At 37.1% G+C, this 24,703-nt stretch overlaps 1 protein-coding gene across 1 annotated transcript in view; it reads right to left on the reverse strand.

Moving 5' to 3' along the window:
• Nucleotides 1-24,703, reverse strand: part of MAP3K5 (mitogen-activated protein kinase kinase kinase 5) — a 202,100-nt gene that overhangs the window by 109,367 nt on the left and 68,030 nt on the right. Inside the window, exons 3-7 of the mRNA XM_063097188.1 lie at nucleotides 14,144-14,167; nucleotides 8,821-9,014; nucleotides 7,895-8,063; nucleotides 6,640-6,746; nucleotides 4,183-4,353 (exon numbers count right to left, since the gene is read on the reverse strand). Of these exons, the coding sequence (XP_062953258.1) occupies nucleotides 4,183-4,353; nucleotides 6,640-6,746; nucleotides 7,895-8,063; nucleotides 8,821-9,014; nucleotides 14,144-14,167 (665 nt within the window). The remainder of the gene's footprint in view (nucleotides 1-4,182; nucleotides 4,354-6,639; nucleotides 6,747-7,894; nucleotides 8,064-8,820; nucleotides 9,015-14,143; nucleotides 14,168-24,703) is intronic.

A 24,703-nucleotide genomic window follows, 5' to 3' on the forward strand; every position in this document is an offset into this window, starting at 1 on the left:
GAAACGTGATCCCCTATGCAACGGTTTTGGGAGGTGGAGCCTAATGAGAGGTGATTAGGCCATGAGGGCTCTGCTGTCATGAATGAATTAATGCTGTTATCGTGGGAGTAGGCTCCCTATAAAAGGACAAGTTCAGCCCCCTTTTGCTCTTGCTTGCTCTCTTGCCCTTTCTTTGCTCTTCCACCTTCTGCCATGGGATGATGCAGCAAGAAGGCCCTTGACAGATGCTAGCCCCTCGATCTTGAGTTTCCCAGGCTCTACCACTGTGAGAAATGAGTTACCCAGTCTCAGGTATTCTGTTGTAGCAGCACAAAATGGACTAAGACAGTCTCCCTAAACTGCTAAAATGATATTAGATTTTAAAAAGTTAATACTTGTTTCACAACTTTAAAAAATTTATGACTATCATAAAGAAACTCTTGAACTAAATTGGCCTCCTTTAATATACTATTATCAGGAGATATTTTAGGAATGTTTTAGGAATGCTAAGAAGTACAAAACAATAATACAAGCAACACCCCCACATACCCACCACTCAGCTTAAAAAATAAAATATTTTAAATATATTTGAAACTGCATGTGAATCACTCCAAGATCTTATTCTATTCCTTCCTTTCCTCTGGTAACTAAATTATACTGAATTTGGAGTTTATGATGCCCATCCATACATCTGTACTTATACTAGAATTCTATGACTGTTTTTAGACACTCTATAAATGATACTGTGCTCTATGTATCCTTCTGTTACTTACTTTGCTCAATTTTTTAAAAAGATTTTATTTTACATGGAAATTTTTTATGTAAGAAGCTTCAAGAGTTTCTTTAGGGCATGTAACTCTGAGTAGATCTGCTGCATCTAGAGTAGGCAGCTGTCAGCCTTCCTCGATAATGCCAAAATCTGTAAATGGTTATACCACAACCAGCAGGGGACTCAAACTCCCATTTCTCTAACATTCTTGTCAACACTTGGTATTGTCAGATTTATAAATTTTGGTTAATCTGAATAGTGTAAAATGGTATAATATTGTTTTATCTTATAGGTAAAGCACTTTTTTATATGTTTTAAAAATATGTTTATTGGCCATTTGTAATTCCTCTTTTGTGAATGACCTGTTCATATCTTATGCCCATTTTTTATGTTTTTTTCTTTAAAACTTTTAGAAGTTATTTATATATACTAAATACAATATTGGTTACATGCATGCTCCTCATCTGTGATTTATTTTTTCACTTGGTTGGTAGTATCTTTTGTTCACATATTTATCATTCTCAGTACTCTACATTCCTTTCTATCGATCCAAGTTTCCATTTGGTGTCACTTCCCATCATCCTAAAGATTTTCCTTCAACATTTCTCATAGCAAAAATCTGCTGGCAACAAATTATGTCAGTTATTTACCTAGAATCGTCTTTATTTCACCCTCATTCTTGAAGAATATTATCACTGGATATAGAATTCTTGGTTGACTATCTTTTTCTTTCAGCACTTTAACAATGTTATTTCTTTGTGTTTTGGCTTCCTTCTGATAAGAAGTCAGCACTCACTTTTTCTCCTGATGCATTTATTTTCTTAGATTGCACTGATGACATTTTCTTGCATTTCTGTTTTTTGGCAATTTTACTTTGATGTACCAAGGGATGATTTTCTTCATACTTATACTGTTTGGATTCTGCTGAGCTTCCTAGCTCTATGGGCTGCTTCTTGTTTGTTTGTTTGTTTGTTTGTTTAGTCATATTTGAACAATATTTGGCCACTAATTCTTCAGATATTTTTCCTGCTATATCAGATCCCTCCTCTCCTTCTGGACTCCAATTAAAGTCATAATAGACCACTCAATGCTATTCCACAGGTCACTGAGACTATTAGTTTCTCAACCTTTTTCTCTCCTCTGCTTCAATTTGAATGATTTCTAATAGGCTGCTTTCAAGTTTATTAATCTTTTCTTGTATTATGTCCTATCTGCTGTTAGTCCCATCTGATGACATTTTAACCTCACATATTGTATTTTTCAGCTCTAAAATTTCCATTTGGTTCTTTTTCAGTTTCCTTATATCTCCTATAATTCCATATGTTTCCACCCACTATATTAATCTTTTCAAGTAGATCCTTTAATATATTTATCATTGTTATTTTTGTGTCTTTGATAATTCTAAGATATATGCTGTCTATGGGTCTATTTCTATATAACTAATTTTTTTCTTAATTATGGATCATACATTCCTATTTCTTCACATCTTTAGTAGTTTTTTATGGTATACTAGAAATTTTGCATAATGTGTTATAGAGAGTTTGGATTCTGTTTTCTTCCTCTTGAGAGTATTGAGTTTTATTATAATGGACAAATAAATGACTGGTAGTTCACCTTGATCATGTGGAGTCTTGGTTTAAGTTTTTATTAGGGTGACTCTTTTGGATTTGCTCTTAATTTTTTGTGCACTCCCTTAGTCCTAGGATTTAGTTTTTATTACCAAGACTTGGCCCTTTTGGAATACCAGTGGAAAGTTCAAACTATCTATCAAGTCCCTCTAACTTGGTGAAGTTCAAACTCCAAGCTTTGTTACCCCTGCAGTGAGCAGCTGCTGAAATCTCTGTTCAGCTTTTTCCTGCTTTTATTCTTTACCCCCAGGCTTCTTTGAGTTTTACACTGCACATGCACGCTTCAGAGGTTAGCCAGTAATTGAAGGGGAGTTAATACACAGATTGGGGGGTTCCTTCCTCTGTGGCTTCTTCATTTCTTATGCCACTCAATTTCCAGGCACTCTGACAGACTCCAACTGACTCCTCGGGCCAAAGAGACTGATTTTCTGCTTGAGTTCTATCTGCCTTCTGCTCAGCAGACCAGGGAGTGCCCCAAGGGAGAAGCTATGTACATGTAGATTTTATCCAATGTGCTGCCCTTTGTCCAAGGATCAAAAACTCTCCAGTTTCTGACTACTATTAGTCACTCTTCAGTGCTTTCTGATTTTAAAAAGTGTTTTTCCAACATTTATAATTGCTATTGGCAGGAAGATCAGTGCAATAGAACCTATTCTACCATTTCCAAAAGCCAGAACCTTGACAAGCAGAAGCAAATTTTAATGCAGTCCATTTTCCCAATCTTTTCTTTTATGGTATATGGTATTTTTAAGCCTTGTTTAAGTCATCTTTTCCTATCCCAAAGTCAAAAATATCACTTACATATTTTATTCTAAAAGTATTTTTTCTAAAGTTTTTTTTTCATATTTTGGTCTTTAATTCACTTGGATTTCATTTTTTGTGCATGGTTTAAAATAGGGATCCAATTTTATTTGATTTTTCCAAGCAGACAAATTTTCCCAGTACCATTGCCACAGAGTCCATTCTTTCCTCTCTGGCTCATGAAGCCTACTCTGTCATAAATCTGTTCTCATCTATGAGTATATCTCAGTCTTTTCCAGGCTCTCTCTTCTATTATGATGTTTTATTTGTCTATGCCAACTACAGTATCTTAATTACTTCAGCTTTTCTGTAAGCCTTGTTATTTGGTACAGCAAATTCCTCCACTTTGTTCTTCAAAATTGCTTTGTCACTCCTTGGACCTTTATTCTTTCAAATAAATTTTGGATTCAGTTTGCCAAATCACATGAATAGCCTTGCTGGGGACAATAAACATCTTTAAAATATCAAACCTTCTCATCTACAAACTTGGTATATTTTTCCATTAAGTCAGGTCTTCTTTAATGTCTTTCTATAAATTTTTATAATTTTTTCCACAAATTTATATTTTGTTATTTATATTATATATCTCAAGTATCTTTTTAAAATTATATATATATATATATATATATATATTTATTTATTTATTTATTTTTTTGTCCTTTCCGTGACCGGCACTCAGCCAGTGAGTGCACAGGCCATTCCTATATAGGATCCGAACCCGCGGCAGGAGCATTGCTGCGCTCCCAGCGCCACACTCTCCCGAGTGCGCCACGGGCTCGGCCCAAAATTATATTTTCTTAAATTACCTTTCATACAACTTATCCCAATTTACTATGCTATGTTAAATTAATTTCGCCAAATTTTTTACTACAGTTACAAAATCTAAGATTTAGTTTATAATACCCAAACTAATGGGTAATAATATTTTAACACTTTCATTTCTAAACAATTTTTTATGTCATGGATTAATCAAGTGAGTAGCTTACTTATATCCTATATACTTACCAAGAAGCTCCATGATCTCTACTTTCAGTGTCTGTAAAATTAGAGTCCAAAAACATATCTTTGTAGATTCGACCTACTAGGCAATATAGATCTGAAGCAACTTGCCCTTCACTTTGTACCATGGGGATCATAATATCAAGAGCTTTTGCTCTGTCTCCAGGGAGATTTCTCCTAAGATAGAAAACATTATTGTTTCAATATAGATTACAGAAGCCAATTTGTAGGCCAATTTGCTTTTAAAAACTCTATATAACATATTGACTCACATTAGTGAAGTTTGGAAGGATAAAAACAATTAGATATTAAGAGTCATCTTTAAACCTCTGTCCTAAACCTAATCCTTTTTTTTTTTTTTTTTTAATCCTATTGCATGTCTACTGCGTCTAACAAGGATCTCTTTGGGGTTGTTTTTCTGATAATGGTGATGGATTTGTACTTACCCATCCACAGTCCTTCCAGTTTTCCTGCAGTCTATATGCAGGTTCAAGTTGGTGAAGTGAGAGTAGTAGTGGCCTCGAATAAAGCAGGTCAGTTATTCCAAAGAGGAAGAAAACCCTGACCTTAGGTTTCAATAGGCTTTTGCTCCAAAACCCTGAGCAAACTAATTCATAGGCAATACCAAAAACCAAATCTAATCCAAGAATTGCCTAATTTCTACATGTGACTAATTATTATCTAAGGAAACTGCCTTATGTAGCTCATTTTAAATATCAAGTATGTGTAGAGAGTTCTCAAAACCAGACAAAAATTCTCTAAGAGTCATCATTTCTTGGACTTTGAAAACATTATGCTAAATGAAAGAAGCACAAAAGACCACATACTATGTGATTCCATTTATATGAAACATCCAGAATAGGCAAATCTATACAGACAAAAAGTAAATTAGTGCTTGCCTAGGGCTGGGAGGATTTGGGGGTGACTGCTAATGGGTAGGGGAGTTCTTTATGGGGTAATGAAAATGTTCTAAAATTTATTGTGTTGATAGTCACACAACTCTGTTAATACATTTAAAATCATTGAGTTGTACACTTTAAATGGATAAATCGTATGGTGTATGAATTATATTTCAATAAAGCCATTATTAAAAAAGTAATCATTTATATTCTCAACTACTACTTCAAATCTTCTGTCCATGTAACAGACAGCTCCTTTTTAGCCTTTATACTAAATACCTTGAGTTTAGAATACTGCTTCATACAAGTATGAAGCAGTACTATCATTTTCATTATGCTATTTTAGGAAAGAGATGAAATATCAAGGAAAATTATAAGATGCTCTTATAGACTTTCACTTTTCATTTCAAAATGTAACATATTCCATTCTACCTTTCAAAAAGGATTTATTTGAAAACCAGTTGGAACAGGTAATCTCTGGAGGTCTCATCTAAGTCTGTCAAATCTAGAGAAAAAGATGTTTAATACATTGGAAGGCAAAAGGTACTTTCATTAGACATCTATTGATAAACTTAGCAAGTTCCACAGTTTGGGTGGATAAAAAAGGAAAGAAACGATCTCTGGGTGGATCGCATGCTGACTTTTTTCTTTGAGATAGAGGCAGGAGAGCTTAGTGACAGAGCACAGACCCCAGCATCAGTGGATCTGGGTTGGGGCCCCGGTTTTACGGCGTGCTAACGATGAGCCTGGAGGAGCGGTTACTCAATCTTTCCGAGCTTCAGTTGCCTCAGCTGTGAAATAAGGACAATGAAGGCTTCCATGACACATGCATGGCAAGTGCTCAGTAAAGGTGATGTCCCCGCTCTTTTGGCTTTTCATCATTCTCTTCAGCTGTGGTAATTACATATCTAGGCAACTCTGTTACCACAGACGAAAACAGCAGTACGACTAGTTAAGCTTTGGACAGTTCGGTGCCCTGGTCCCCTACATCGTGACTGTGGTCAGGAAGTGGCACTACAGTGACAGAAAGCACAGAGGCAAGACTGGAAGTGACAGTGTCAGTCCTAAGCCTAGCAGATTCATGGGCACATAATCTAAAATGTGACCAACAGAGTTCTGATAATGATTAGGTGTGTTCAGAGCAATCCCAGTAAAAATATTCTCTGATTAGGAATATTTTCATTTAGACATACTACCTTATTTTACTTTAGTTAACTTTTGTGTGAATAACCATTTGGTGTTGAATGTATTTGCTTAAAGATAACATCATATTCATATAACTTAAAAAATATAAATAGCAAATACAAACTTTGACAGAGAAATAAAGGAATTGTAGGAATGTAAATGTCAGGTACTAATAGTGTGGGACTTTTTTACTGACCAAAAAAATCAGAAAGAAAAGAGAATGCATGCTTCCTATATTTTATGTAGTTGAGGTAGACATGTTAATATTACATTCTCATAGTGATTTGGGGCAATACGACAGTAAATACATACGCTGTAAAGAATCTGCAGGTTAAATAATGATATGTATTGCATTGCAGAAGGGAACTTTTCATCTCACCTGCTCAGTGCAAATGCATAATGAAACTTCACATGGTGACGGGAGGCCAAGTCAAAGGTTGGCAGCTTTTCTAAAGTCTCCACCAGCTTCACGATAGAATCATAGTCCTTTCAAACAAGAGGAGAATAACATAGAATTAAACCATTAGCAGAAAGTTCGGACAGTGAAATGTCTTTCGACAACCAGTATCTGAATCTGAGAAGGACAATAAAAAGAGGTTAGAATTTATGGAAGACTTTGAAGAACCTAGAAGAAACTGTTGTCTTTCTTACAAGAGGTTTGGATTATACAGATAAAATCATTGGAAATATAGAGTTACCATGTTTGACAAAAAACCAACATCCAAAAACACCTAGAATGATAATGCTCTACTGTCTAAATGTGGGTGGTTTATCTCTCCGTAGAGCTAGATTTCTGGTATGCCGTGTTCTAACAATCACTTTTAGGGAAATAAAAAATTTCAAGGACATGGAGCAATTGATTGAACTTCTATTGTAAGTAGCAAAAGGTTTCATTTCACGTGAGGAAGCTACTCTAGCCATGGGACTCTAAGGGCCACAACCCTCCACAGATGTGAGTCTCTATCCATATGAAGCTTTATATGGATCTGAAGGTCTGGGAGTGAGAATAAGAAACCAGAAGTCACTTCGATTTCACTATAAAAACAATAGCAATCCCCACCTCAGAGAGGACTTTATTCTACTTACTATGTTTAAAAAATTTTAAGACATATCAATAAAAATGATACAGCAGATTAGTGTGTCTTGCACTACATATTTTTTAAAAGTAATTTTTACAATTAATCAATTACATATTTCTTCCTTCTGGCTAGTTAGATGCAGCACTATCAATTTCAAAAAAATACAATTTCAAGAAGTAAAAGATATGTCCAGAGAGCTCTAGAAATTTCTGCCATCTGCCAAAACAAAGCTTTCATGTACTGACTGACAGGTGTGCCTGAGGCTAACAGAGTAAAACAGACTATCCATGGGTTAGCTATACGAGCAGATTTTTTTGTTCTTTTGGAGGGAAACATCAGATCTTTACCATATGTCTTTCACAATCATTGATGGTTAACTCATATGAGGCTTTTTCATGCATCATAAACTCATAGGATGGAAAGCTTACGGGAGCCAATAAAAAATTACATGTAGTAACATGAATGACTTATTTTCTAAATGAAATTAGATGTTAACATTCCCTTATTCCTCTAACATGCTATATGACAAAGACTTCCCTTTAATCATCTTCTCACCTGGATATCTCTGTAGGAAAGTAACAGATTTATGACAATATCTGCTGTCAAGACTTCAATATTATCTACTCGCTGCCGAATTCTTGCCAATTCAGCTGCCAATTCTTTACCAGTGTATAAATTACGAGCTTTCCTGATATCGTTGAGTATAGACTCCCGGAAATACTGGCTGGTGAAAAAAATACACATTTCGAAGAATTAACATCAGAAAAATTTCAATGAAAAACAGTAATTTTATAAGAAAATGAATGAGATTTGCAGCATTAGTAGCTTTCAATTCATTAAGACACATAGAATGAAATTAAGACACATAGAATGAAATTAAGAAATTTGGGAGTCCATATATTTCTTTTAATACTCTGCCTCATTTCAAAAAGAATAAAAGGTAAAGGTATTCCATGTTAATGAATTTTCCCGCAATATATCATGTATCATTATACTAAGTAAATTTGATGGGCCTATGATTTGAACATAATATACTCCTTACTTTCTCAGTGCCATCATTTATTAACATAAATGATTGTTTATTAACATAAGTGATTGTTCTTTACATTATATTTATAATGATGCTCTCTGCAATTTTTGCAGTTTTTGCCCTTATAACTAAAAGTCTCTAGACGTTAATTCTGTTAATGTTTCTGTACTTGCTTTGTATATACTTTTAGCTCTACTGATACTATAAAGCAGTTAGCAATTTTTTTTTTCTGATATTAAGTTGTTCTGTGAATAGAGTGAGTGAAATGCACTCTGTGGAATCTTTATTTTATTTTATTTTATTTTATTTTTTTACCTATTTAGAGGACATATACATGTTTTTCTGGTTCTTAGCTGTATACTGACATCTAAGGAACATCTGATAGATGCACAAATAGAGGAACTAGAATAACACTTCCTTGTCCCCACCAAATGGCATTATTAAACTTCACCTGGAACTTGCTTGTGCCACCTTCAGAAGTTGAATGAAACGATCCACCAGAGGTAAGCAGATGGGTCCAAGAAGCAGCTCAAAATTTGGTTGCATGAGCTCTGTCAATCCCTTCATGAAGCTGCTGTCACAGCAATAGACCTTGTTATGTGGCGTTATCATGTAAGGAACAAAGGTGTAGTTCCCAGTGCACATCTGTGGAGAGAGGAGGCACAGGGAGGTGGCGAGCTGGCCTCAAGTTGCCACACAGACAGAACCCCAGGTCTACTTCAGGGACTCATTTTAAATAACAATTCTGAATGCAAAGGGAAATAGAAAAACCTCATTTCTTATTTATGACTTATGAAAATGGAAATTTCCTGCAATTTCTTTAATTGCTTACTTCAGATAATTAGGACTTACAGATGATACAAAAAAAAAAAAAAGAGTGGAACAGTTCCTATTGATCAACTAAATTAAATATTTATTCACCATCATTCAAGGCTGAGGCACTATGATTTATGCTAGGAAAAACAGAGTAGTTAAAAGCATGGCCTTGAGCCTTCAGTTAACTTAAAATGTAGTCAGAGAGACACAGCACACATACGTGACAACACTGAGAGCAAACATCTAAAGGGCCCCCCACGTGAGGGGCGGTGCTGCGCTCGATGCCCCACCACGCTGCCCCCACCAGGCTGCTGTCCCAGCCCATGGCTCCACTAGTCTCCCGGGTACTAAAACTAGAGACCCAGGAGCCATCCATTTCTTTCTCCCATATTCTATCAAAGTCCGATCTGTTCTGCCTCCAAAATCTCTCTTATTTGTTCATTTCCTTCCATCTTCTCTGTCAGCACCTTAGTCCACACACCAACAAAACTTGCCTGAGCCACTGTCGTTGGTCTTAACTGGCCTCCCTGCTTCCACTCTTGCTCTCTAATCTGTCGTCTACCAGCCGTCAGAGTGGTGCTTCAACACCCTCCATCAGATCACTGCCCACAGCGCTTCAAGCCCCGTCACCTGCTCCTGGGATGAAGACAAAACGCTGCAAAGTTGTCTCCAAGGGCTTGACTATCCAGACCCTGCCTCTCTCTAACCTCAGCCCATGCACTCTCCCCTCACTCACTACGACCGAGGCTCACAGACGTTCTGTCAGTTCCCAGATGCTGCCAAGATTGTATGTTAGTGCCAACAAGAGCGGAGCTGGGAAGAAGGAAGGGGCAATTAGACTGGACACCCTTGAATAAGCGAATCTGACCAGAGCTCAGGGAACTGAATGCAAAGCTAACAATGTTAAACTATGTATTCTGGACAATGGGGATCATAGAAGGATCTAGAGCAGAAAAGAAAACACAATCAAAGCTGTGCACTTGGGCAATGTGGGCAGATATCAGGATGGACTGAAAGAGAGTGAAACAAGGTTTGAGGAAATTAGGCAGGAAGCTACCAAGCATGACTAGATCAGCTGCAGTGGTGATGGAGAACGGATGCATGTGGCCCATGTTAAAAAGAAAGGATCAACTGGACCTGGTAACTGGTTACACATATTGAGAAAGGGGAGGAAGGAGTCAAAGTCTTAAATGGGGCTACCTGTAAAGACTGGAATCATTAACAGAAAGCAAGAATTCAGAAAGCATGAACCAGACTGTTATTTATGAACATATTACACTTTAAGACATTTATAAATCAGGTAACAAATCACAAACAGAATCTGACTTCCAGTTAAAATGTGAGAAGAACTTCAAAAGGTTGAGATTTGATTTTGGGGTGGGAAAGGCTGAAATGTTCACTTTTAGAGAGGTCGGTATTTAAGGGGAGCAGGACACCTAATGTGAAAATGCCCAAGAGAGGGTTGAAAATATGTGATTAGCTCATAAAAGAGTTTCGAGCCAAAATACAGACCTGGGAATAATTTGAGATGGTTGAATTGAACGAAATGGGAGAGACCTCTAAGAGAAAAACCACAGACAAAGAAACACGCAGAGGGCTGAGAACTAGAATGACAGTCGTGGAAAGCATTATTTGTCACTGTTCCAGGGAGCACGAGGCGTCCAGGTTGTCGGTTCCTGGCCATATCATTATATGGAGACCAACATAGCACTGCTCTTACCCTTCGAACTGAACTAATCAGAGCAAACATTTATCCACTACTTGCACGTGCCAAGGTATGAATGGTAATAAGTTCAGCACAAGCCACTCAAGAAGGTGCAATTGTCACCATTTCATAGGTGAGGAGACAGGTAAGGCTTAGAGAGGCCACACAGTTGGTCAGTGATGTGTTTGGGACTCCAGCCCAGGCACTCTCTCTAGAGGGCATGTCATTACTGCCAGGGAGTTACCCACCCTCCTAGATGGCCTTTGCAGACTGACACACCTGCTCTCCAATCTTCTGTCACCTTTCAGGGGCAGCCCACATAAGCCAAGTGACTGCTCACAGCAAACAGATGAGAAGTGCCAAATGCCCTTAGAGCCAGGCTTAGCTATTCACAAACACGTTATGCTAGAAGGCACTTGCCTGTCAGGTAACGAAGCAGAAACCAAGTCTGACTTCCAGTTAAAGTATGAGAAGAACTTCAACAGGTTGAGATTTTTAAATCAAGGACATTAAATTATTCCTTTCTCAAATTCTCCTTCATGGAACAATAATTGGTAGACTAATCAGGAAGAGTTTGATAAACAAACACCTCCTGCTTCTAAAACGTTACCAAGATCCCGCAGCATGTCCATTCAACTGAATCCTGTTACCCAAACCACTGCCTATGCAGGAAAGAAAGGCAAGGATATCAAATAGGTTGCTTTCCAAAGCTTCTAGAGCTTAACCTATGAGTGAGTTATAAAAGAACAACAAATTCAACTTCTCTTGTTTTAGATAAGAGTCATAACTCAAAATTACAAAAGAAAATGCTCTGAATCTTCTAAGTTGAAAAACAAGAATAACTAGATGAAAATCCAATAAACCAGAAAAGTGATGTCAGAGTTTTAAAATATTATTCTGCTGCTGCATGATAAACTTTTGTATCCTCAGAAGCCTTCATACCATGTGTACTTGTGTCTAAGACATAAAAATACATTATTACTGAAATACTGGGTACTGGGGAATAATGCATCTGTGTGAAACTAATTCTGGGAGAAAATACCTATCAGATGTCTGAGTAAAGAGAGAAAAATGAAAGCCAGGCAAACAGTAGAGAAAAGCAGTTCCTGAAACAAACCCCATGGATAAGGCTTCGGACTCCTTGTTGAAAATACCCCAGCACGCTAAGGATTTTCCCAAGTTCCTGGCCTCCCTGCACACTTTGGAATTTCTTCCCTATGTTCTCACTGCACTTGTTGGAGTTTCTTCCCTATGTTCCTGAGGCAATAATTTTTTTTCTCAATTTCCCATTGTCAATGTCAGACAAAAAAGGAGAGGGTGATAAGCCGCAGGAGGCACAAGAATGCAACTGGGCCTGAGCTACGAGACTGCCCGGCGAGTATGCAGTGGGGAAAGTGCACGGGGTGGGAGTGTGACATTGTGTGTTTTAAAAAGACATCAACTGCTGAGAACAGTGCTTTTTCAAAATGATGAAAACTAACAATATGGGAACATTTATTTCCCAAGTTGGCTCACATGTAACTTAGAAATGTTATTGTGATTTTGTTTCCCGTTGCCACCAAACCCATTATTTGAAATAGCTGATAAAGTAAAGAAAAACAGCCACTGTGTGATCAAAACAGACACCTCAAGTACAGCAACTGCCTTTTATTAATAAGGTACTAATAACTAAAATATTTAAACCTGCTTCTTGCAAGAGAATGACCACAGTTCCTTACATTTCAAAACACTATGGCGTGGTCATAAAATAACACCACTGATCTTTGTGGCACATGCTTTTGTTTGTGGCTATAAAATCCTACCAGCCAAATCTCATCTTATTCTAACTAGTTATCTTCACTATTTAAAAAATATATAGTGCTAATTCTGTTTTTCAATTTTCAAAAACTACATAAAGGTAAAACAAAAGTGCATGTAGAAAATGAATCAAGCTTCTGGAAAGAAAAGCTCTCAGTATTCAAACATATTGAAATATGTGCTCAAAAATATTCAGATTTTTATGTATAAGGACACAGCAGCTTTCTCAGGTCAACGGGTAACATGCTTAGAAGGTGCAATATTCGGTCGTTTTATCAATCTGCTTCTCCAGATGTACAAACTGGGCTGGGCATGATTGGCCCTTTCCTGCCATTCAGGTCTCAGGCTATGCTACCTCCTCTGAAGTACCTTGACATTAAAGCTGCCCACTCTATAGCACATCACCTTACATTAATTTCCTAATTTGTTAATTTGATTGTTTGTTTACTGACCTCCCCCAACTAGACTCTGCCCCTTCTCGTTTGGTGTCCCATGGAACAGTTGTGAATACGGTGGTTTCCACTCTCAACCTCCACAGCAAGTCCCCTTCAGCACCAAGTCCAAAGCCTGGCACAAGTACATGTTCAATAGATATTTGTTTAATAATACTTGCTACACTGAACTGAAGCATGGGGCATTAATTACTCATTTCTTGTTGAGATGTGAAGGATAAAGGTTTACAATGGCAACAGTATTTACGTTGTAATGAGTCTCTGTACTAGTGAAATTTTAAGTTTTAAAATTTCTCATCTAAGGAAAAACTACCAATTGTACTGTTAATTTTATCATCTTAAATTGAATCACATGCAGTCTTTACGTTGTATGAGTATATTATTTTCATTTTAAATTGCAGAAGTACATTCTTTATGGTTTTTAAGTATTGGCAACTATCCAAAATCAAATATACAACCATTGGCTTAACAAGGCTGTTTCCACCATGTATTATAATTTTTCCTCGTGTAGCATTTTTTAAATTTAAAATTTATTTTTCTCACTCTTTCATGTTTGTTTAATTCTGTGTGGAGGGTAGATATTCTGTAGTATGGTCTCAAAGGCAAACTATAATATTTAGGAACTTAATCTCTCTAAATAGAATACAGAAGATAGATACATACATACACATACATGCATGTGTGTATATCTGTGTGTGTACAGTATATATGCTGCTTTCATGCCACTTGTAATTCTACAACATTGGATACTATGATATACTACGAAAATTTTTTCTAAAACATAATTACACTTAGAAAAAGCCAGGTAATAGTATCATCTCCCATTATTATAAAAATAATTTCACTACAATGGAATATTTAGATAAGATAACCATATATGTCAGAAACTCTAAAGAGGGATAACAGTGATAGAAATTAATAATTTGTGCAGATTTAAAAAGTATCAAGATTAGTTAATGAAAAAAAGATTTTTAAAATTCTGAAAGGTTAAGTAAAATACTCACATTATTCTTCTGGCAAATGATTTCCTGAAAAACAAGAAAATGTACAGCAGAAGTCAATACAAAAATCAATGAATTCAATTATCTTTATTAAACTATTCTGTGTGAGAAAATCTGCATTAACAATTATATCAGCAATTAGAAATTTCAGGAAGAATAGAGTAAGTTACTGCATCTGAGAAGTTTACAATCTGCTGGAGAAGTCAGGAGAACATGAAAGGATTGTCTATGGTTTAAGGAAAACAGCACAAACATGTCAAATCACCAAACTAAATAACCTAAAAATCATTTCTGCAGAATAAGTATGCACATAATTACCTGATCAGCCATGACTGCTGTGGGAAAATGTTAAAATGAGTTTGCTTTCCCCAACCACAACCTCACTCCCAGTAGGGGAACAAGCAGCATGCTACATCTTGGGCAGCTGGAAATAAAGTGTATTGGCCTCTGGCAAATCCACACACAGATAATGAGAATATCTGACAATAAATAGTCATAAATATAATTTATGTACTTTTCAATAAGAAGTGGGATGAGATAATACACCGTGTGGTCAGTGTCCTTATCTTCCAGGTTGTGGGGAATGAGTGAGACAATGCAAATAACATAGTTCTACAGTGTCTGGTGCATGGAAAGCTCTCGATAAAAGCTCGCTATCATTGCTATTATTCCTAGACACTAAAATCACTACAGCCACTGGAGAGAAAATCTAGAAAAGCCTATAGAATAAAGGCTTCATTGAGGTTGGGAATCATGATTTAGAAAAGTGAAAATGAGACAGCGTTTTGGAAAAGATGCCATGCATGTTGCCATGGAAACAGGAAACAAGGCATTTGTGGAGCCTCAGGGGTGAGTCCATCTGGTTAAGGAGGGGAGCCAGATCTGGTGAGGTAAGAAAGCAGAGATGCAAGGCCCAACTGACCCACCATCTTCCCTTGGCCCAGGAGCAGGACGCTCAATCAACAGAGGTGCAAAGAGGAACTAGCAAGGGCTCTGGCTTACAGCAGTGCGTAAGATTTTTGAACATTTAAAAATAGCAGATAAGAAAACAAAAATTGATGGAGGAAGTAATTATGCTGGGTGGTTTTGAGACCCACAAAGGTGTATATGAAATACATAAAGATACCCTCCAATGCCTCACAATCTTGCTGATAAAAAAAAAGGACAGGTGCACATTTAAAAAGAAACACTGTAAGCCTGGATGGGCAGGCATGTATGCACCCACACAATAAAAGTACAAAGAATGATACAGACAGCAAGGGCTGTGGTCACCGTAGAGTGAGGACATCTGCGAAGACTGGCAGAGACGGTGGAGCTCAGGCTGAGCTGTGGAGGACAGACACGACTTCCAAAGGCAGGGCCGGGAGGTGGGGAGCAAGGCTCGAGATCTAGGAAAAGCTAAGGCCCATTCAATGAACAGTAGATGTTATCTTTGGGAGCTAAAGAAGACCATTCATCTGGGGACGTATAGAACAGAGAATTAAAGAAGTATTTGAAAAAGATCTTGAATTTAATCTTGGGCTAAAGCAGAAAGTTCATTTTGACACATTCGATAATAAGATGAGAAAGTTACTTGGGACCTTATTGAAGAAGGCTTGGAACACTAAAACGAAGTACTTGTTCTGTGAGCACTTAGCAGTCAACCTGTTCTTTTGTTTGTTTTTTGGCAGCTGGCCGGTATGGGGATCTGAATCATCGACACTGGTTTTATATCACCATGCTCTAACCAACTGAACTAGCCAGCCAGCACCCTCCATGTGTTTTTTAAGGTGGGTGATATGGATAAAGAAGTACAAGCACACATTCGGAGGCTGTTTGTAATAACAAAGGTTGGGAACAATAGAAATGTCCATCACCTGAAACTGGCTGAATAAACTACAGTTGCTCCGTGCAGTGAAATCCAGTGCAGCCACACAAAGAATGTGCATGTCCTTATTGTAGTGATATGGAAAGATCTCAAGATATACTGCTAAGTGAAAAAAGCAAAGTGCAGAGTAGTTTCTATCCTGTGCTCATATGTATGTATAAAAGGGAGAAAAAGGACATTCTAATGTGTACTTTACTAAAGTCTGTTTAGCAGGATATACAGAAAACTAATGATAGTGGTTGTCAAGGGAGTGAGCTGGCTGGGGAATAAAGGTGAGAGAATAACTTTCACTGTATATCCCTCTGTACTTTTAAATTTTGGTAGCAGATGAACGTATTACCTATGAAAGACAAACAAAAGGTAAAACTTGTTAAAGTTTGAGAAATACTAATTAGATGTTGGTATTTAGTATTTTAGGGGGAAAAAATCACTTAGGTAGCTATCCCAAAAGTCCAGGGACATCATAATAAGAACTTGTACAATGGTGGTGCCCACAAGAATGGAAATCAAGAGACAGAAGAGTGAAATCCCAGAGGAAGGTTGAAAGTAGCTTTTCCCACAGGTAGTTTCATAGATAGTTAATGCATCTTACACACACACACACACACACACACACACTTATCTGCTCATGAACAAATAAGTAGAAAAATGTTGGATAACCACAAAGCTAGAACCACAGCATGCAGAATTTTCCAAACTTGATTTATGGAGCATCTCTCCAGAGCAGTAAACCACATCTCTTACAGATACTACTCTCTTTTGATAGGAATAGCCTCTTACCTCTAAGTAACCAGGAAATGCCCTTCCCTTCACTGTCTACCACAGAACATCCTCTGTGCAGAGCACAAGAAACCCGCTCTCCATGAAGCTGTCCTCGACCACATTCTGTGACTCCTATCCTCCCAACAGGAGAGGACTATGTCCTTACCTGTGCCGTCCTTAGCCCTCATACAGACGTGAATAACAACACTTCATATACTATACTGCACATTTCTGTCATCCTACCTCATGATTCTCTCATCCTACATCATGGTGCAAAGACCATGTATTTCGTTCATATTTGTATCCCCACTGATTGCCTAGTGAATTCCACGGCATAGAGTAGGTGCTCAACAAGAGCATGCATAAATGAATAAATTGGTGACTGAATAAAATACAGGACTATGAGTTAGGGTAAGTACCTGTAAGTTCTGGCTCTGCTCCCAGCTAGCCATGTGTCAGTTCATGTCTCTCTGATGTAACACAATGAGAGTTGGATGGAGTGATTGCTGCTCTCTTACAACTCTGTATTCTATTACTTGCTTTTGACTAAAGGCCTATCACAGTCAGTATTGTCCTTGTGCCACTGGAAGGAGAGACATTCCCTGTGTATAGCAGCACACGAGCTACTCTACTGTTGTCTCTCTTTTGGTGCACCAGGCACAGAAATGGAAGTGACAGGGAAGGGGGCGGTGGCGAGGTCTTAATGAGCTGGAGGCTCTACGGAAAACCACCACAGCCACTGCTGGCTTAGAGCCAATATGCCATATGAGGAACTGCTCGTTGGAGTAGTAACCCTTTTACTTGTCTGCTCTGCTTTTATTTCAGATTATGCATTCATAATATCAAATTATGAAACTATATTCAAATCATCCCTACAGCAATCTACTGAATCCTTGTTAACTATTGCTCATGTTTAATCGAAGCCAAATGGGTAGAAATTGTTCTCTTGAAGCAGAGTTTACTCACAGTTTATGATGTAACCATAAATGAAGCATCAACTTTAAAGAAAAAAAGGTACTATTTGCGCAATTATCAGTCCAAATAAATAGCAAATAAGACCTCGGGTATATAACCACTGTGGCAGAACAGGGAATGTTTAATTTGTAGTAAATTCATTGAAGGGGGAAAAAAGGGAATAAATTTAAGACATAACTGCTACATTTCACACCAGACCATGAACACTTCTCATCTAAAGTGTCCGTAAATAAAAAACAAAGACAATGTAAACTCCAGCTCCGCACCTGTGAAATGTTTCTGAGGCTGCATTACCCGCTCCAACTCCACACTTGTCTGAAGTCTCCAGGGGGCTTATGGCCCATGCACCCCCTGGCTGTACCAGAAACATCCTTTTTTTTTTAAAAAAAATTTTCCAGTACTCTTTGATAACTAAATAGGGAAGCAAGACAAAAGAGACAATCTAGTCTAGATCTCATTCCAAGGGAAGACAAAGAACTTTAGTAGCTATTTGTGATAATATAAGTTTGAAGAGATCATTTTAGGAGTAAATAAATGGTGTATCTCCAACACTGGAAAGCTCCTGTGCCAAAAAATTTAGGTAGTTACTGTCAGGGGAAGGAAGTGGGAATAACAGGTGTGGAGCAACCAAGTCAAATGGACTCGGCGTTGGGGGAGAGAAGCGGGATTAGGAACCAGGGTCTCAGCTTCCCGAAAGAAGAGAAAGGATCTGGCTGAGAGTTCTTGTCCACTGAAAAAACATGGCTCCAGCTGGTGGCGTCCTGGGTCTCCCCTTCTGATCCATTTTTCCATCCCAGTGGAACTTGGCAAGTTTTCTGTTACAGTTGGGAAAAAGACAGATAATTCTTGTACTACCCAGTTCCATCCTCTTTCAACCTAATTTCAGTTCTTCAAAGCTAAGCAAGGAACTATCTCATGGGCTATTGTGAACATCCTGGGCCTCACTGGGAAAGTGAGACTCCCCTTTACCCTTATCGCACACTGCTAAAATAAAGCTCAGCAGTCTCAGTAAGAACAACACAACACAGGTGTCACAGAACCAAGACACAGAGTATTTAAAGATAGGGAACTAAGTACATTTGTGCTTACATGTTATGTTTACATAAAAGCTCAAGTTAAAGAAAAAAAACCCTCTATAATCTATCGAAAACTTAGAAAATCATCTTTTTCCAGGATGTATAATATCTGTGGACAGACTTACAGAGAAAGGTACCAGATGATGCGTGAAAGAATATGGGGCTTATCCCTGCTCTGAGACTAATTAGCTGTGTGTATCACTAACAAGTCACTGTATCTGTCTGGCTTACTTCTCATCTGTAAAAAAAAAAAATAATAATATCTTCTTTTTATCCGATCTATCCAATAGTGAGTGTCGAACTTGTCTGTCTCATTGGGTTATATGTAAAGATCAAATGAAAAAAAGTTTATGAAAGCACTTAAAGTACTTTAAAACCACATACAGCATGAGGTATTAACATCAAAGCAAACAACTCCGACTCAATTCCTACATTACCCAGATCTAGACACATTTTGCACCTGTGTTATTTATTATCAGGGGCAAGAACACATCCTTCACTTAAATCTGAGCAATTGTCAATTAAAACAATCTGTATCAAAAATCAGTTTAAATTATTCCAAAACTGGCAAGTAATCCTCAAAGAAATTCTAGACTCTCTTCTTTTCTTTCTCTATTAATTTTCTCTCATGCTTAAAGAAATATATCTTGGTGGGAGAACTCTACTGTAAGTAGATATATTTCTTTGAACTGGGCTGGAATGCTGACGAGTGACGTTTTACACATAGGGCATTGAACATACCTTCTTCACACAAACTTTACTTTACACTGTTATTATTATTATAATTAACTTTCTCTTCTTTGTCACCCACTTTTTCAGCAACACCTAACTGGACCACATTATTCAAGTGCAGATATTTCTTTTTTAAAAAACTGTATTGATAAAAAGATTCAGGTATAATGAATTTCTACACAGTAAATCACACTTTACACATACAGTAATAATTTCAAGGGTACCTTCTAAAAGGACCCAACAAGGATGATGGGTTGGAGTGCTATGAAGACCAACTTCCAAAGAAAGAACCATTTACTTAAAATGAACAAAAAGGCAGAGAATTCAGCAACTCTTGCCCCACTTCTGCTGTGTGCAGAGTATTCCTTCCTGCTCTCGTAGGTATTCCAACTCATAGGCCTAGGATGAGAGTCCCTACAAATGAAGGCAATAGCTGTGGCAACCCATTATGTGATGGCATTTTCCATTCCCTGTGTCGCATAGATTTCCCTCTCCTTTTGACAAAATGGGAATAAGAGGCCAGAAATGGTGGGTGGGGAGGGAAAATGATTAAAGGAGAAATTAGGGGAAAAAAGCAAGGTCATATTTTATCCAGTCTACAGACACTTCCTTAGAAGATGTAATATTGCCAATTGACATAAAAGAAAACTGGATTCTCCAGTTTTAAGCTCTTCCCATAACCTCAGGGATTCTGCAACTGAGAAGTCAACTCCTACTAAATAAATCATTCATCTAATTTGTCAATTCAACATCTTCAGAGAATATCCTCATTAATCAGTGCTTCCTGTATTATCTGCTCCCCCCTCCAAATTACCTCTTTCTTTCCCCAATTTGAGATGGAATAATCACAGCTTAGATGAAAGTGAGATCATTTCTGAAAAAAGTAAAACAAAGGAAGAAGACTGTCTCCTCTCTCAACAGAAAGAACAAAACAAAACAAAGAAAGCTTTCCATGAAATAAATGTATGGGATGGTAATGTTGAACCTGGGAGAGTACATAGTACCACATTTTCTAAATCAACAGTTGTTTATAAAGTAGGCAAGAGATTTTCAGGAACTTCCAGAAGCAGCACAATTAAAAGGAGCAGGGCCAATGTTTCCAGTTCACAAATTGTTAGACTACTTTATAGGATCATATTTTCAAACAACTTTTTTTCTTTTTTAACATTTACTGAGTGGGTACTTTGTACCACTGACCAAGTCGTTACTACTTAAAGTGTTGAAACAATCCAGTAAAAATTCATTGTTAAACTTAAAGAATCAAAAAACCTTTAGGAAAAGTAAAAATTTTAATTTCAAGCACAAGCCAAGCTAAAACTAAATTCATCTTACTTATTTACCTTAAGGGAAGTCAAACCTTAAGAAAAGGAAGTAGTGGTTTAAGAACAAAAAAGAGAAATATGTTTTTATGAGTTTAAGAACACTCTGGAATCTGAGTAGATTCACCAAATACAGGTAAGGATTCAATTTGAGTCTGAGGTGTTTATAACAAAAATCCCCTTAATGTCTTCATCGATTTACTACAAACGGGTGTAATCATCAATATCCGCTCTTTTCAAATCTATTACCATTTGATTCAAGTGGATATGAGTGAGTACCAGAAAAATAAACTTAGTGTCCAATTTGAAACACAGAAGCTCTAAAGGAGAGTGGGTCCCTCTGTACCTGTAGATAAAAGATCATGGGTCTAGATACCATAGAACAACTTGAATGAGCAACTAGGGCAGTTCTCAAGGTTCATCCATTTGTGTACCATGTGACAAACTTCCTTCCTCCTTCAGTTCTGTGATTTGAATGTCCCCCAAGCTCATGTTAGAGTTTAATCCCCAATATAGCATTTGAAAAGTGGAGATTTGAAAGGTGACTAGACCATAAAGAGTATGCCCTAATGTATGGATTAATCCATTCATGGATTAATGGGTTAATACATGAAGGAGTTATCACGGGAGTGGCACTAGCAGCTTAATAAGGAGAGGAAGAAGCATGTTAGCACATGCTCTTGCCCTGTTGCCATGTGGTGCCCTGTGCTGCCTCAGGACTGTTCAGAAAGTCCCCACTAAGAAGAAGGCCCTCACCAGATGCTCTCCCTTGACCTTGGACTTCTCAGCCTCTAAAACTATAACAAATAAACTTCTCTTCTTTATAAATTACCCAGTTTCAGGTATCCTGTTATAAGCAACAGAAAACTGACTAGTAAATTCAGGCTGAATAATATCCCATTATACGTATATACCACATTTTGTTTATCTATTCAGTGATAAATGGACACTTCGGTTGCTTCCGCCTTTTAAATATTGTGAATAATGTTGCTATGAACATAGGTATACAAACATGTCTTCAAGATCCCACTTTCAATACTTTTGGGTACATATCCAGAAATGGAATTGCTAGATCATATGATAATTCTATTTTTTATGTTTTTGAGGAACTGCCATAGTGTTAAAAATTGCTTATTTTTTTAAGGGCTAACTTACTGATGGTGTTACAAATTTTGGTTTGTTCACATAAGATTTCATGTTGTCAAATCCTAATCTAGAAAGAGATAGATGCATTGAGGCAGAGTAAGGGTTTCAGGCACCACATTTGTGTGTACTATCTTCAGTGAGATAGAGAAGGAGCAAGCATGTAAGATTGCTGTAAAGAATAGTCTATTAAGGAAAAACACATCTGTAAAGTAAATTTTCAGGCAGTGGTTAAAGAGAAAAATACAACTAAATTTCCTGAACAAGGAATAATCTAACATAATCATTACATTTCAACACAAGCTGAGTCATCGCTAACTGACCTGCATGTCAATCTCTAGAGAAACATTTATTCTGTAATGGATAAAATAGGAATAAAGCCTATTTGAGTGTAGAAAGAGAGAAAGATCCAAATGCACCCAAGTCTTTCTAACCACAGCCAGAACATTACAGAAAAGAAACTAAAAATATCTGGGGATTCAAATGCCCAAAATGTGTGTAAGTTATCCTGATAGAAACAGAAAATAATAAAGGGTTAATCTGGAAATATTTCAAGTATATAAAATTATAAAAATTATCAAACATCCATGCATCTACCACCTACCTTTAGAAATGTAACATTACAGATCTAGTTGAAGACTCCTGTGTTCCCTGCCCAATTCTACTCCACTCCTATCCCCTAAAGAGGGTAATTCTTCTGAATGTCATTTCTAATCCTCATACACACTTCTATCCTTTTAAAACACAAATATGTGTAAAAGCATTGTCTTGTATATGGTTACATTTTATACAGATGTACACATGTGATTTGTCTTCTTCCTCAGTGCTGTTTTTTTAAATATATAAATATTGAAATGTAAAGCTCTACCTGATTCATTTTAAGTGCTTTATAATATTCCACTAAATGACTACACCAGAAGGTATTTATTCATTCTCCTGTTAACAAATATTTACCATTCCCGTTAGAGGAAGGGGGTATTACAAGCATTGTTAACATAAACATTCCTGATTATGTCTCCTTATGCATGTGAGAGACTTTTTTTACTGTACACATCTAGGGTCTGAATTGCTGAGTCTTGGTGATATGCTCATTTGTCAGCATTATGAGATATTGTCAAATTGCTTTTCAAAAGGTAGTACCAATACACTCTCCCACTCTTCATAGCCTTGTCATCTGTATTACAAAAGCTCTTCATTGTTGACTATTTGAGTGTGTGCAGTGATATTTCATTATTTTGTTTTGCTTTGTTTATAAGCAGCATTGTTTAGAGTGGGGAATGGCCCAGAAAGAAAAGGAGCTAAAGAAGGGAGTGGAGGAAAGCATCACAAGAACGGGAGTTAAGAGCTGTTGTTACAAAGGAATTTCTGGTGATAGAAGCAATGGTTCATTAGAACAACATCCTCACTCTACGCAACAGCCGTTCATTTCTCCAAACCCCTTTCTGATGTCCTATGTGTTTCACGCATCTGCACCACAGATCATTAGCTGGTGTTGTCCAGACTTTCTCCCATTTACTGAGACATCCCAAGTGGAAGCCTGATCATTTCATAATGCATGAGTGAGTCAGAAAAGAACTGTTACTAGCATTTCTTATTTTCAAGCAAATGTAAACCTTAACATAGCATCTCTCTCAATAAACATTAATAGGCGCATGAGAAGATCTCATGATACTTATTTAAAGGAATTTATGAACAATGTGCTGTTACAATGCTAAGGGGAAAAAAAGAATCAAATTCCCTCTCTAGAAGTGCAAGGATGATCTTTCATCTAAAAGAAAATTTAAATATTTCATTCTCAGTACCATAAAGTAGTACTTGTGATTTAAAATGGATATAAATCTTATTGCAAGTACATGACATGATTAGATTCTAAATATCCTTTCAAATGACGACTCATAGATTTTAAGCACTTTTATAGTCTCCATTAATTATTTTTCAAGGAGCTTACGCTTAAAAATTTTTTTCTATGATTTCTCTTTAGAATCTGCTGCCAAAGAGAAACTGTTGTCTTTGACAAAGAGCAGTAGATGAAAATAAAACTGGTGCAGCTGTACTTCCTTTGATGGCCAAAGAATCAACCTAAGTGAAGCTAGATACATGACAAGAATAGCATTCTAATTCTGTCCTTGCCCCTGTGAAAACAGGGAGATGCTTCATTTTTATTTTATTGGCTAATCCTTACATGATACATTATTCATAAATATCTCTTGTTCTGTCTTATTTCATTGCAGTTTTCCCTTCTGTTGGTAGATGGCAGGGATAACAGAATTACACCTATGACTAATTGCAACAGAAACACATAAAATTTACACACACACACACACACACACACACACACACACATACACAAACACAAACACACACCCCAATTTTTCTCAGTAGCAGAGGACCTGAGAAACTTTCAGGACTCAGAGAAAATTGTTACACTGCAAAAAATACTTCCTATCCCAGATATTTCTGTCCTCTGCAACTAGACACCATGGCCTCCCTAGTTAGGAACAGTCTAAATAAGAAAATGGCAAAACCTTAAGTTAATGGAAGGGAGAAAAGAAAAGATGGATGTTGCATGGGAGAACTCAGAAGGCAGAGTTGATGGGTTTTTCTAAATGAACAGTCTTAGTGGGAATGTCTGACATACGTACTTCTAACTAGAAGAAATTGACAATAAAGCTTGGAGGTTAGAACAGGC

The sequence above is a fragment of the Cynocephalus volans genome, chromosome 5 (genome assembly GCF_027409185.1).
Source record: "Cynocephalus volans isolate mCynVol1 chromosome 5, mCynVol1.pri, whole genome shotgun sequence".
Classification (NCBI taxonomy): Eukaryota; Metazoa; Chordata; class Mammalia; order Dermoptera; family Cynocephalidae; genus Cynocephalus; species Cynocephalus volans.